The sequence below is a fragment of the Numida meleagris genome, chromosome 3 (genome assembly GCF_002078875.1).
Source record: "Numida meleagris isolate 19003 breed g44 Domestic line chromosome 3, NumMel1.0, whole genome shotgun sequence".
Lineage (NCBI taxonomy): Eukaryota > Metazoa > Chordata > Aves > Galliformes > Numididae > Numida > Numida meleagris.
In genome coordinates, this window is record NC_034411.1 from 53,574,645 (window position 1) to 53,589,495 (window position 14,851).

The 14,851-nt window shown below is 40.9% G+C and overlaps 1 protein-coding gene and 2 long non-coding RNA genes across 4 annotated transcripts in view; 1 reads left to right on the forward strand and 2 right to left on the reverse strand.

Annotated features, from left to right (window-relative positions):
• The window catches only part of LOC110396055, a 32,824-nt gene that overhangs the window by 8,538 nt on the left and 9,435 nt on the right, over positions 1 to 14,851 (reverse strand). The window contains exon 2 of the long non-coding RNA XR_002436761.1: positions 1,852 to 1,939. This is a non-coding gene — a long non-coding RNA (uncharacterized LOC110396055). The remainder of the gene's footprint in view (positions 1 to 1,851; positions 1,940 to 14,851) is intronic.
• Positions 44 to 14,851, forward strand: part of TXLNB (taxilin beta) — a 32,005-nt gene continuing 17,197 nt past the window's right edge. Inside the window, exons 1-3 of the mRNA XM_021391342.1 lie at positions 44 to 1,831; positions 3,691 to 3,782; positions 8,390 to 8,560. Coding sequence (XP_021247017.1) covers positions 1,414 to 1,831; positions 3,691 to 3,782; positions 8,390 to 8,560 — 681 coding nt within the window. The 5' untranslated portion in view covers positions 44 to 1,413. The remainder of the gene's footprint in view (positions 1,832 to 3,690; positions 3,783 to 8,389; positions 8,561 to 14,851) is intronic.
• On the reverse strand, positions 8,538 to 14,845 carry LOC110396054. Of its 2 annotated transcripts, XR_002436760.1 has the most exons (4): positions 13,422 to 14,810; positions 13,226 to 13,303; positions 12,248 to 12,358; positions 8,538 to 11,857 (listed from the first exon to the last, which is right to left on the reverse strand). It is a non-coding gene; the product is annotated as an uncharacterized LOC110396054 (long non-coding RNA). The 2 variants fall into 2 exon arrangements; XR_002436759.1 differs by having other exon boundaries at positions 12,248 to 13,303; positions 13,422 to 14,845.

Consider the following 14,851-nt stretch of genomic DNA (forward strand, 5'->3'; position numbering starts at 1 on the left):
CCAGTTTGATGGCAGTAGCTGCAGTTCTCAGTGAGCTCTCAAGTGTTCATCAGAGATTTTTGATGAAATTTTACTCTTCGTGTGTTTTGTCTTTGAAAATAGTTGTTCACAAATGTACATACTGCCAAAAAGCAATGATATGAGTAAGGCATGACTGTGAAGTGATTTCTCTCTGGTAAGGGAGGGATTATGAAAGTCTGGTAGAGAGACATGATCAAATTATTGATTGCAACTCTGTATGTTTCATTTGAAAATTCACAAGTAATGTATTTATGTTGACTGAAAATGGAGTTGCAAATGAACCAAAAAATCAGTGATTTTTTGGCAATCTTAAAACCTATTAGCAAATTCCTTTATCAAAACAGAAAGCACAGCTGCATATTTTTGCTGTTCACAGGACTGTGTCTAGCCAGTGTATCAAAATCCATAAAAGTATCTGCCATCACTATGAGTCGGCACTGCACTATGCCCCCATGGGGCTGATAGCGCACCGATGTTCGGTTGGCACTGAGGGGCTGGGCCACTGCCATGATGGCATGGGGCAGGGGGCGGCTGCAGTGTGAGCTGTGCTGGGCTGCATGCGGCCTGCATGCTGTGGGTTGGGCATGTCTGGAAAAATGCAAAGTCTCCATTGCAAATTGGGAGCCAATTATGTGATATTCAAACCGGAAACCACCATAGAATAACAACTTGTGTTACACCTGGTTGATTTTACAACACTGATTTATTCCATACTTTGTACTTTATCAAACAAGCCGTCAGCAGGGGACTGCAAGTACAAGAGAAAGGTGGTTTATAGTTGTTTATCTTATTATGAACTGTTTGTTGCTGTTACTATGTCACTGCCAGGCAAGGCCATTCACATATCAAGCACCATGCTGGGCTCTCCAAGTGCACAATCTTCAGTCCTCTAGCTTCTTTTAAAAATTTCCTTTTTCCTGACTATTGACTTAAGATGTGCTGATGGATGAGAAACAGGAAATGAAAGCAATGCAAATCTGAAGTGAAGCTGTCCGTGTCAGTAGCCAGTGTTGCAGGTGAAACTAATCAAGAAAAACAAGCAAGTGGCAAACAGTGCGTTCAGGGAGGGAAATACTATGGATGGCCCTGGTGCCGTTTTGTGCTTTATCACTAGCGACAAGAACAAGCGGTCATGATCTGTCAGTGTTATCTTTGTGCAGGCTTATCCTACTGGCAGGTGTAAAATTCACTTCTCTCCCAACAGGTAAATTACCTTGGTAGATTGTTTCAGTGTGTTGTATTCATCAAGCCAAAATCAGAGGATGAGCTGCCACACCAAATCCCACACCAGATCACTCACATCCTGGCCAAGCCTTGCGATCATTGAGAAGACGAATTTCTCTGCTTTTAAATTAATTCTGTGTTGTTTTGCTGTCAGGTACTGCACCAAGCATGGAGAATGACCAGTTCACTGAGCAGCAGCAGCAGGTTCCCACCTTACCCAGGCAGGACATCCAGGGGCAAAGCAAGGAGGAACCTGTCCCCAGCCCGCAGCCCCTGTCCCCCACAGACCAAACCAGCGCCCAGCCTGAGGCAGCCACGTGTGACATCTCAGAGGAGCTGAGCCGGCAACTGGAGGACATTATTAAAACCTATGGGTCAGCAGTGAGTCTGATGGAGAAGGAAGGCACTTCAACAGGAACTGACAAGCCAGAAAAGGGAGATGTGGGCAGTATGGAGGATGCAGAGTATGAGAATGCAAATGAAGAAAGTGAGAAAGACAAACCAGCTCCTGGATATGCTTCAAGATCGAAGGAGCCCAGCACCAGCAAGGAACAAAAGCTGGAGAAGAAAATCCTGAAAGGACTAGGCAAGTGCTTATGTACTTACATAGCTGTTCTGCTAACAGAAGTAAAACCTCCATGGACTTCACTCTTCCCCTTGTTAGGCCTCTGCCATGGCTGATAGGGACTTCTAGCTGCCATTGAAAATTACAGCATCTGTTATAACTTTATCTAATTGATAAAATTGTCAGCAATTACCAAAACGATACAGTAGGGTTTACCAGACATTAATCCTTGTACAAAGTTGAAAACTTAGGATTCTATCACATGCCTGATGACTAGTGGTCCACTCAAACTAGTGGCCAAAGCTGCAAGTCTGAAGATACACTGAAGAATACTGCTTCTTAGACAAAGGGACATCTGATCTCTTGTTTATACCCCTGTACATTTATTTATTTTTCTACTTCCTCAGGTATAACTTCTCACTGATCATGATTGTGCTAATGGTGCTACTACATGGAGTGGCCAAGAGGGAAACTGCAGAACAAATTCACTGCTATGCTCTGTTCATATTTTATCCAGCAGACTCATCACAGACTGTTTGCAATAAGTCAGCGTGCTTGTTCTCCCTAAGCACAGTCGCTGGTCCTCTTGGCAGGATCCTCTTAGCTGAGCTGGAAAGAAATCTATTTCTTAAAATCCTTTCTACTGGACAGCCACTAGAGAGCAATGTAGCTGCATCCCAATCTAGCAGATGTGTAGTTTATTTCCGTTTATACATAACTTCCCCTGATTGTCATACCTCTTTTCTGCACGAGAACTCAAACCCAACAGTAGACTAATCCTACAGAAAAATCACTGCAGAATGTGCTTAGAGAAGCAGGGCTCCTTTTCCATATTCCTTGGATGTCCATGTAAAATACAGTTCCCCTGTTCCAATATCCTTGGCTACGGTGCACTTATTGGTACCTCTCCAAGATGAGTGGAAACAATACCAAAGTACAGTTCTCCAGCTGCACTTGCAACAGTTTTTACTCCATGATTGATTTTAGCTCCCTGGAATTTGTTTATACCAGTGCTGTAGGGATAACTTTTCTCCACAAGCAGTACTTCTGGGCTGCACTAGACTTGAAGTAGAAAGCATCTATCCTAAATAAGAAGGTGAATTTTCCCTCCCAGCCTTTTGGGAAAGAGGCATGTATGGAAAAGTATTTCCAAGCCCATTATACCACAGCCATCCTCAGCTCCAGGGAAACCAGGGACATTTTGTATTCTAAGAACAAGCAGTATTCAAGCTCCAGCTCATACTGAGGGCTGAAATGAATACCAAAAAGTATCAGCATGAAAGCAATGCACGACTGTCTACACAGTGATTTCATGATGTATGCCAAGATAATTATTAGACTGTGAATGCATTGTCTCTGGTATCCATACTCATTACACCAAGTCAGGGTACTGATTTACACCACTCCTGATTTACACCAGCCCAAACCTGGCTATACGAGTGTGGGTTGAGCAGCACAAGAGTACACCAGCTTCTACCAGTTTGCTCCTGCAAAGCGATTTTTCTGGGCCTTTGGGTGCAGGCCCTTTTTCAGTAAAGTGTACTACATATGTGACCCAGTCATGTTACAAAAATATTAAATGGAAAAAAAAGATTATACAGGAAAAAGACATTTCACTTGCCAATTATTTTTGCTGGAAGACAATACATTATTGAGGTATGAAAAGGAAGAAAATTCAAGCATGCTTTTTCTTACTGGGAGAAAAAGAACAATAGGAATTCACAGCAAAGATGGTCCCCTTCCTTCCAAAACACTCCTGACTTCATTCATAAAAACCAAGCATACTGATTCATACATAAAAAACAAACACATGCAACAATTTCATAACAGTACATCAGGTACAAACTATCTCTACCATCAAATCTCCACTTCTTTTTAAGGAAAGGAAGCCACCCTACTGATGCAAAGCTTGAACAAGCTGAGTACTCCAGAGGAGAAGCTGGACCTATTATTTAAGAAGTATGCTGAGCTGGTGAGTGCTGCACAGGTTCTCTCCTAACTGTCTATAGAGGAAGGTATAAAAACACACCATTCAGCATGGCCCAACCCCACATAGTAGTAGCATCTGTCCTGCTAACTTTATAAAAGAAGTAATTGTCAGGATTAAATAATCAATTATGAGTGAGGAGAAGTGGGGGAGGGAAGTAAAAAGTGAGGAAAACAGGCTAGAATTTGAGTTAAATTTGGAAAGGGCTAAAAAGTTGATAAGACAGTATTTGTACTTAAAGATAGATCTGCGTAAATATTTCTGGTATAAGGAGGTATAATTGAAAGCACGGATTCTCTAGGATACTACAGTCATAACAACAAAAAGAGTCTTTATTAAATCTGTTTATTCATTTTTATTCTTAACATGTCTTTCATATGTTTCTATACCATTTTAATACCATGAGCATAATATTCCATTTTTCAGGGAGAAAATGATTTTATTCTAATCCTCTAAACATCTTTCCCTTCTTCAAGGGATGTATGTTTCTTCTGTTGTACAAACTGCTTTCGTTAAGAGATTATTCATGATTATTTTAGACTAAATACTCATTTTGTGCATCCCTAGAGTATTCACTGGTGTTCATCAGATCTTCATGTAACAGGTACTGGAACAGTATGATTAATTTTTAATCCATAGTTATTTAACAAAGCTGTTTGCTTAGGTAAGTTAAAGAAGATACCCAGAAAAAAAAAAAAAAAAAGCAACATTTTCTCTAGTGGCATTTCTTGAAAAAAAGCACAGTCCTCCTTTTCTTTGCACATACATCAATCCTCACAGCAAATCTGCCTTTCTTCCTCAGGCCATAGGGATGTAACAGGTTTGAGTCCTCCGCAACCTCATGCTGGCACTCAGGCACTGCCAGTGTGTCCAGATAACTAAAAAAGACAGAATAGATTCCTTCAACGGGTTAAGAAAAATGGAGCTATGAAGCTGTTTTACACTACCACACCAACCCACACAGTGGAGATGAGCTCAAGCCCCCAGCAGCTCAGAGCTGCTGGCGCTCCTGCCTTCCCCTTCTGCAAGGAGCCCTGCATACCTCTGCACGTGGGCATTCCTTCACCTTGCATATCAGTCATCTGATCAAAGTGAAAGCAACACGCAGTATGAAGTGTTAGAGTGTAGAAAATCAGAAAGTAGAGAACTGAAGCCAATCATCAGAGAAACCAAAGCATAGTGAAATGAACAGTAAAAGCCCCTGAACCATAATGTTACACCTGTAATGATGACCTGACTCCCCTTCTCTGTTCTTTCCACAATGAAGATGGGTTATTTTCAGATAAAGGATTTTCTTCTCAGCAGTTAAAGGGTTCTATGGCCTTAAGCAGTGGAAATCTCACAAACGAAATGGCTGCAGCATTTTACAGTTTACTGAGACTGAAAAATGTGCCAAGCAGAACATTGACTTTGTAATTGGTTTTATGCACGGATGTGTCCATGTCTCATCATAATGTGATGTTCAGCTTTCCTTTTTTTCCATGTAAAACTCCGTGATTTCATAAACTGGGCTCTGGCAGTTTATAATTGAGCCCTTGCCTAAAGGGACTTCGTGCCCACAAATTAACTGAAACAGGACTTCTCTGATGTACTCTCCTTTGCATTCGGGCATTGTTGGAGCACTGAACATGGCCCACATTGCCAGTAACCCATGAAGGAGAAAGGAACTAAAGCAAAAATGCATTCAGTTTTGACATCCTGTACAATGTCACTAAAATAAATCCTCTAATTAATACAATTCAAGGCCTGTGGGAAAAACCCTTACACTACTTACGCAGCACGGCTTGTTAGCAGACAGCTCTAGGAGTTACCACTCTGTCTGCTCCCTCTTGCCCATCTCCATCACACACTTCAAGTCACTTTTTGCTTTTTATTTTCCAGCTGGATCAGCTCCCTGGTCCAGTTAATCACATGGTGACATGAGCACTTCTTGCAGCACAGCTCTGGGGAGAGTGCAGCACTGTGCCACGCTGAGCTGGGTGCTGGCCATGGCTTCAGTGCATGAGGTGATGCTGCTGTCTCTGACTGAAGATGCTGCTCATACGTAGGGATGCAACATAGCATTATGCCCACATCTATATGCTATATGTTATTTATGTCACCCAGCTATATGCTATTTAAGTGTTAGCACATGCCCTGGCACAGCCTATAGTGATGAGTACATGCAAAAATAGATGGCATCAGCAAATAGCGTGGGATGCATCCCCGCTGGTATGAGTGAGGCCATGCCTGCAGGGATAGGGAGGAAGGCAGTTGAACCATTTGGACATAAGCTGTGCCCTACTACTTGCCACCAGAGAGCATTTTATCTGCTAATACTGATGTAGCCAGAGTGGTTGGGGCTGGTAGAGAAGACTGTGCTTTATTTTAGCTTTTGCCTACAAACAGTCATTATGGAATTCCTTATGAATGGTTTATTTTCAGAAGTCCTGAGTGTCTCTCAAGTTCTGGGTGCAATTATACACTGGTACATAGACATGAATATTGTCAGGATGCACTGGGGTCACGATAAAACTACTTTTTTCTTTTTCTTAAATTGAGAGTTTATCTAACTAGGTCAGCCATCAAAAATCATAATTCCTTCTACCTGAAGTAAATTTTAGCTGATATTTCCTTACTTATTTTTAAAAATTCATCTCTGGTGCTCTTTTGTCATTCCTATTTACCAGTGAATTTCCTTCTTTGGTGCAAAAGTAATGCCATGTCCTAGATATTTCTAAGAACTTTCAAACCTAAGTTTCTAGAGAAAGACATTTTTAATGAAAAAAAAAAAAGAGCAAAAAAATTGCTTGGAAGCCTTTTCGTATCATGACTAAGAGCTATTTCATTCTAAACCCCCTACCTCAAGCACAACTTGAGCAAATCATCTAAAATTTAGACAAAACATTATCTACTAAGCACAGGCTACGCATGAAAAATGTGAAGCAAAAAGAACCTTTTTTGTGTTTTAAAGGGGAAGAAGAAGGGGCCAAAATCAAGCTTAAAAAGGAAAACGAATCTCAGCCTTAATTACAGAGAGGCTATTTTTCCCAACAATACTAGAAAAATTATTTCAACTTGATTAGATGTAGAGGCCCCTATTCTAATCTACCAGGGTAAAAATACACAGAACACATGCTGAAAGTTGAGCATAAATTGTAAATATCCTTCAAGCTGGTGATTGCTTTGGTTTGTGGTATGACTAGCTGTGATCTGATTGATAATACACAGAGCACCGTACTATAAGTATATATTACAGAACATCTGCAGAAAACAGATCCTTGGGCAGAGAAAGTGTAACATATTATTCCTGCCTTCTGTCTTTCCAGAGCTCCACATCATTCCTCCGCACTCACAAACTTTCCCAGTCATACTGGGGTTAATAATCAATACCAGTAATGTCATATTGTTAAATAATGTGTCCTAATAACAACTATTATTTTTAAGGTTTTCATATTGCAACTCATGAATAATTGGAAAATACCTGAACTTTAGAAATGTCTCATAATGCACACATGTCTGTAATAGAGAGAGAAGGGCTGCTGCAGGCTGGGATGGAAGAAGAAACCTTTAAAGCTTCAGAGGTGAAATAATTCTTGGACATTTCTGTTACGGTGTTAATTTGCAGTACAGCAAATTTCTCCAACAGCTCTAACAGGCACGTGTTGGAGTAAATGACTGGTCTTTGTGGGGCTGCTATCAGTAATTCTGATGCTCCCTCTCATCCCACCTCCAATGTAATGCTCCCTTCCAGCCCTTTGGGAAACACAGGTGCTACACATCTGCAGAAACAGTTCCCAGTTTGTATACTCCTCAGAACTTATGTGGAGCCAAAGAGCCAGAAAGAGGTTTGATTCACTGTAACCCATCCCCATGACAGGGGCCTTCAGGAACACAATTGACAGATGCTCCATGAGGAGCCTGGCAAAGAGGAGGTGCCCACTGGCTGTTCTGGGGAATCCTTCCCTGAAAAGCCTTGTCCTAGTTTGGCTGGGATTGAGTAAATTTTCTTCCTAGTAGCTCATAAGGTGCAGAGTTTTGTTTTTAGGATGAGAATAGCGTTGATAACACACCAGTGTTTTCAGTTGAGCAGCACTTGGAACGAATAAAGGCTTTTTCAGCTTTCCATACTGCCCTGCTAGCGAGGAGGCTGTGGTGCACAAGAAGCTGTCCTTATCTCAATCCACAAGTTCTGGCACTTTTCAATTTTTTTCCCCATCCCACTGCAGGGGTTAGTGAGTGAACAGCTATGTGGTATGTAGCTGCCCACAGGGTTAAACCACAACAGGTCTTCTGCCTCCAACAGCAGCAAAGCCTTTGCACAAGTTCTGTCCTTGTTCTCCAGCACTTTTTCAGCTGTCCTTTTAAATAGTTTTCTGGGTTTCTAGGAAATCTGGGAAGTTCTTTTTCATGAAGCTGTAAAACAGAATGAGCTACTATTGAGTTATCTTATGATCTGGAGAAATCTCACTGAGTAAAGAGCTACTGACTTAACAACTGTTCCAGTTCTTAACACTAAAACAAAAATAGTCTCATAGCTGCCCTTCAGATCAATTCACTGTCTTTTCTTTCCTTCTCCTCTCCACTTGTTTTAATTCCCATTCCCTGCCCAGCTCGAGGAACATCGTGCTGAGCAGAAGCAGCTCAAGTACCTGCAGAAGAGGCAGGCCCAGATCACCAAGGAGAAGGACCAGCTGCAGAGTGAGCACAGCCGAGCCATCCTTGCTCGCAGCAAGCTCGAGAGCCTGTGCCGAGAGCTCCAGAGGCACAACAAAACCCTCAAGGTGAGTGCTGGCCTCATCAAGGTACCCAGTAGAGTGGGAAGAAGGTGCCAATGCCTTCTCACCTTGCTTCAATACCAAATTGTAAGGGACGTTTGAATCTACACAAATAATGTATTCTCTAGTCTTTATTCCAGTTTACATCAAGGCCCTTTTTTTCTTCCTTTGGAAGTGTCCAAGCGCTTCTGAGTATTGAATGCTTTGTAGTTGTTTTTTGAGCTGTTCAGCCTGGAGGAGGTTCAGGAGGGATCGCATCAGTATCTATAAATACCTCAATGGAAGGTGCAAAGAGGATGGATCCAGGCTCTTCAGTGGTGCCCAGTGCCAGGGCATTCATGGGCACGAACCAGAACACAGGCAGTTCTGTCTGTGCGAGTGGCCAAGAACTGGTACAGTTTGCCCAGTAGAGGCTATGCAGTCTCCTCCTTGGAGATCTTCAAAAGCCACCTGGACAACCTGCTCTGGGTGGCCGTGCTTGAACAGGGAAATGGGATCAGGTAATCTCCTGAGGTCCCTTCCAACCTCAGCCGGTGATCCTGTGATTCCAAGTTCACCAACGTTACCTGTAAATCCTTGTCATGTTACCAGGTAGATCAGCAAAGGGAAAACTAGTAGTGCCAACAGACCAGTTCTGCCAAATTTGCTGTGGCTTGTCACACTTTCCCTCCCAAAAGGGTCAGTCACGCAGCACCAGTCTTGGCTGCCACACCAGCTCTCAGCCCAGCTCCAGCATGATGGCATGGAGGGGCCAAATGTGGAGAAGACAACTGGGGAAGGGTGTTTTTTAAGCTTTATCAGGTCTTCTAGAAGGTATCTTATCAGATCCCCAAGACTGCAAATGTGAATACAAGTGTATGGCCAGAGAAATATGAACACCAGATTTGACATACAGGACTCATAGAAATCTGGCAACTGTTTTCACATTATTTGAGCACTCAGGCATTTTCAAGTGATCTGTGATGTCTGTCAATCAGGACACTTGCTTCAAGACATCAGTCTTCAAGACAGGAAGGATGCTGACGCTGTGAAAGCTGTCTGGATTTTGAGTACCAGTTCAAAATGGGAATTTTCAGGAGTGTCAAAAGGCCTGGATCCATATATCACATCTGCCTATTCCTTGGTGCATCGTGCCATTTAAATGTGAAATTTATAATATGACTATTCTTCAAAAATCTTACATTCAAGAAATACATTGTTGTATTCTTCCTGATCTTCCTGTTGTGATCTTCCTTTTTAATTTTCAGTATATGTCAGTGACAGTGGTGTTATACAAAAAGCTTCTGCTTTGATCTATTAAAAATCCTCCTTTATGGGGATAAAGTTATCTGCAGAATTACACACATGAATTCTCAGCAACAAGAATCTCACCTGATATAACTTCTATTAACAGATATCTACCATTTCTACCAGCTCAGTATGTTGATAAGAATATGTCTGTGAGAGGGAATGGCCATGTCTAAACAGAAGCAGTGCATGAGTAGGTAGACAGCAGTTTAACAGGTAGGAGAACTAGAAGCAGATCTCCATGCACTCAGTTACAGTAGCTCAAAACCGTCAATGTCAGTAAAATTCATGCCTGCCATTTGTACAAAACCTGGTGTGTACTGAGCTATACCTCAGTATCAATCCGCACTGATCTACCAGACCTTCTTTGGCAAAATCTCTCAGTAGAAATATAAAGCAGCTTTGAAGTGATTTAAGACTTATGATTTACGATTTAAGATTTATGTCCAAGTCAGTGGAAAACAGAGGTATAGAGAAAAACTAATTATATTCAGAAAACATGTTTGGAACTGGTTTTGTTGAGTGACTTATACTATCTCCCCAGCTACCATAGGCTTATTAATCACACTATTAGAGAACATCATCTTTCATTTCAGCTTGCACATAAACAGTTTATAATGCACTTCATCTTTATATTTAGGAAAGTCTCTTTCCAACATCTTCACACTTGTGGGGCTGTTTTGCTTTGTGACAGTGTCTCCTAAATAAAATCAATTTCTCATTCCGTTCTGTTTTTTTTCCCCAGTAGCTATGCTGGAGAGCCAGGAAATGCCCAAACCAATCTTTCAGTAAGAAGAAGTGTTCAAATTTTGGCCACTTCTTTCTAAGGAGCCAGAGAACTTTTAGGAAACACTGAATATTTCCTTTCCTCTGGTTCCTATGTTTTTAGCATTTAAAAAATAAAATAAAATAATAATTAAATAAGACAGTATGACACAATATATTGGCAGAATGGATTAGGACTGAATTAATAAAGACATTTGATGTTTTTATCCATTTTTGTCTCTAACACAATTGTTGGAATATTTGCCTTTTAGCTTTAACTTCTGGAGATCTGTGACTCTCCAGAATCTCATCTTCTGTTTGAGTGTAATTTTCTTTTGCTTATGACTGTACTGAGAGGGCCCAAAACAGGAGAATCCACCTTGTGTTATTCTTAAAACTTCATGCTTAAGTAATTTTTATTTTGGCTTTGGCAGAACAGAGAAACTGATTCATAATTTTTTTTAGCACTTGGGATTAGCACTTCTGATTATGTTCCAAAGAACGGAAAATAAAAATTATCAGAAGCTGTGTCATTTTAATAGCAAAGGAGAAACCTGGCTTGCCCAGATCACAAACGTCCTCTGACTTGCCATGTGGTACATTATATGCACATCACGTCATGTAAATGTCATCTTCACTCATCTGCTGTGTGGAGCTCCCATTAATTGGAGATTGGTGCAGCCAAGTGGTGATGAATATGCAATGCGGAGCTGCACTGAAAATCCACAGTGCATCAGAGAAGATAATTTCTGGCTAGTGTTGGATACTGGCCTCAAAATTTCACTTACTTACAGTCCAGCTATTCAGATTATTTCCTTGCAGTTACATTTCACAGCAGAAAACAGATGTTTAATTTTCCCTCCAAGAAAAGCAGAATAAATGTTCATGAAATAACAAAACATATTCCCACTGCAATAGAGAAGAGCTCCGCTAAGAGCAATAGCAACTCATTTCTCTGCATTGTGTTCATGTTCTGCCAATTATCTGACAGTCTGGTGGCTACTTAATGTCTTGTAGTGACATAAATATCTCAGGTCTCCTGTCCTTCCTGCTGCAGGCATTAAGCAATGACTTCCATACAAATGTCACAACAGTCAGCAGCTCTGATTATGGGCTTGGCTCTAAACGGCAGACCTGAGGCTCAGACCATGCTGCCTGCGAGTAAGGAGAGCTCACTGAAAATGAGGAGTCTGCAGTCACATTGCTTCTGCCGATAGGGCTTCAGCAGATTAACAGTTGTCTTGATTTGTCCTGCAGAGAGATGAGGAACAGAGATAATGTTGCCCTTCTATTTGCAGATTATTTCACATTCCAGTGCTAAATCCCAAACTACAAAATATCCCTGTCTTAAATTTACAAGGTTTTATTCAATGCATTTTTACATTTTTAGCAGTAAAATACAGGAGAGTGATAGCAGTACTGCAGTAGGACACAAGAATATACCTTTTATAGGGCAGATAGTACCAAGATTACGGGCAGAGGAAACAGAATAATAGTTTATGGCTGTATTTTAGTCCTTCACAAATAGAAATCTAAAAAGAATTTACAATGCTGTTTTTGTTTGTTTTTCTCATTAGAACTGAATGCTTAATTTCAAAGTGTTTAAAGAATAAACAGAGAGTGCGACAGAGTGATTCTCACATTATGAATTCACCATGGTGATGCCAAGAACTCTTCTGCCCCAAACACACTCTGCTCTGCTCCCAGCAACCAGGCAAGGCAGGAGCACTGGGCTCCACACAGCTAGTGCGGCTGTAACAGCAGTAACAGAGAAGTCAGGGCAGTCTTCAGTCCTCCAGGATGGGGACAAACTTACTTTTAAAGAAACTTATTTACAGTATGGGGTCTTGAAATGGGAGAGACTAAGGCATCTACTGGAAAAAAAATGGGCCACATTATGGGGCCAGGTCTCAAGAAACAGCTGGGGCTGTAGCCTTGTGATGATGATAAAGTCTGGGTGATGCTGATGGCCTGGGACCTGTCAGACTGTGCCTGCCCAGGTGAGGAGGTGAAGAGAAGCAGACTCTGAGACCAAGTCTGTATTACCTTAGGGTAATAGAGTCTAGAGTCACTCAGTAGTGGCAGTGTCACAGGCAGCTCAGTAGTACAGCACAGCATCGGGCACAAAGAGCTCGTTTCCCTGGCACAGGGACTCTGAGGAGCATGCCGGGGCACACCCTAACTCCCACAGGCAAATATCTTTTGGCTTTTTCTCCAAAGCAGAAGAGGTCAAGATAAATAATCTGCCATGCAACAAGATGTTTCTTGGTTTTCAGCATCCTTAACTATGAATCTCTGCATTCTGTATGTGCTCTTTATTCTACTCAGAAGGATGAGCAGGATGCAAGATACTCTATGTAACACATGCCCTTTTCTTAAAAAAAAAATATTTGCATGATTACTATTCTCTAGATATCTAATTTCACCTTGTAACAGAGTTGTTGAGTGTGACTTATGTGCAAGACACTGATTTTTCATTTTATATTCAGCTGGATTTATTACTCTAGTGGGCTTTAAATCACAGCAATGACATTGTGCTATGACACTGTTTGGTCCATTGAAACAACAAAATATTTTTGAGGGTGTTTCGAAGCCATAGAAATAAGACTCAAGACATACAAGTTTAGTTTCTCACACTGCCTTTGACTTCTTGAAGTGAGGGCACCTTGTTGCTCTTCTCCCTGCTCAGGGGTGCACCTATGCCATGGAGAAGAAAGAGGCATGAGCAGTTTTTAAACAGCATATGAGAGGTAAAACAAAATTCTGATTTAACTAAATCTATCAAGGAGCTCAAGTTTTTGTGTCCAATTCTCACTCCAGGTTTTGAAGCAGGAATCTCCTCCCCCTGGCCATTGCCCAGCTCTCTCTGTAATTCTTCCTCTTCTGAGTGGAAGTCCTTCTAGAGTCACACATTGTTCTATTCTGCTTGTGAGCACACACACATGTTCTTGTGTAAAGTGCAGAGCACAAACAGGATTTTGGAGTGATTTCTGCCCATTACTGTATTATTAGCAGATGGCTCCAACAGTTTTCCTTCTGTCATCCAAGGCACTGCCATCTCTATCACATCTTGGCAGCAAAAGGACAAACGTCCTCTACCTTGAGCAGCAGTTGTTCAAGATCAGTCTTGTGATTTGCATGCTAAGTAGAAGCTGGGGCACTTGGTATTCAACTTACTTTAAGAATAGGACCTGAATCAACACCCTTTCTGTCACATTTACATTATTGAATTATACCTCATTTGAGTCAGCAAAAGTTTTATTCAGATGTATTTACAGAAAATATGCATATGCAATGTTATCAGAGATTTTTATGTAAATGAATAGTTGAAATAGTTGAAACCTTATTAGAGTATGCCATTTGCATGCTGTGGAGAGATTTCTTAAAAAGGTTCTGGCATGATTTGTAACAACAGTAGATATGATACTAGCCATTTTGTACGAGGATTACATTCCTCATAAGTGCAGGCTGCCCTGAAAGTAAACAAGCAGGAGATAAACTTGTCCATACTTCTTGACTGAAAGCAATGAATCTAGATTATTTCCACATTCTCTTTCATAAATAAAACAAAATCCAAAACAGAACTGCAATAACTAGTGAAAACATAATCCATGAACCTTTCTCCAAGCCATGTTCTGATTCTCTGCTTTGATTCTTTGAGAGCCAGCCCACAAGCTTTCCTTGATTCTACTCCCTAGAAGTTCATCCAAATATCAGTGTCAATTAGAAGGTAACGGAAGGAAACTTGAGGAATGTGAAAGGATTCTACAGAAAATGATTCCTGTAGAAAAATGGAAATCCCAAATTCCAAAAACTTGATATGAGGATTTCTAGTTAAAAGGGAGCATTTTAAATGGGTGAATTTTAAATTAAGTCAAAAAGAAATTTGATAAAAGGGCTTTTGATGACTTTCACTAAGTATCTTCTTCCAAAGCGAAAGCTGTGCTGCAGTTTCATGAAATAAGGCATGCATGAACATCCCCTTTCCCAGGATTACTTTGATCTGAAACTCTGCTTTACACCCATCTTTATAAATGCAAATTCTTAGTTCTATAATTTTTTCAAGACCACTGTATAATTTGCTCTGTAAATTTAGCATCATGCCTAATGTTGGAGCACATGAAAGCAAGAAAATCTCTGAAGAGGAATACAAACACAGATAATCCTTCAAAGAGTAGCCTTGTGCTTCTCTGAAACAGTATCTTTTTGGGACCATTTTTATTATGCATCTTACTTACACTACTG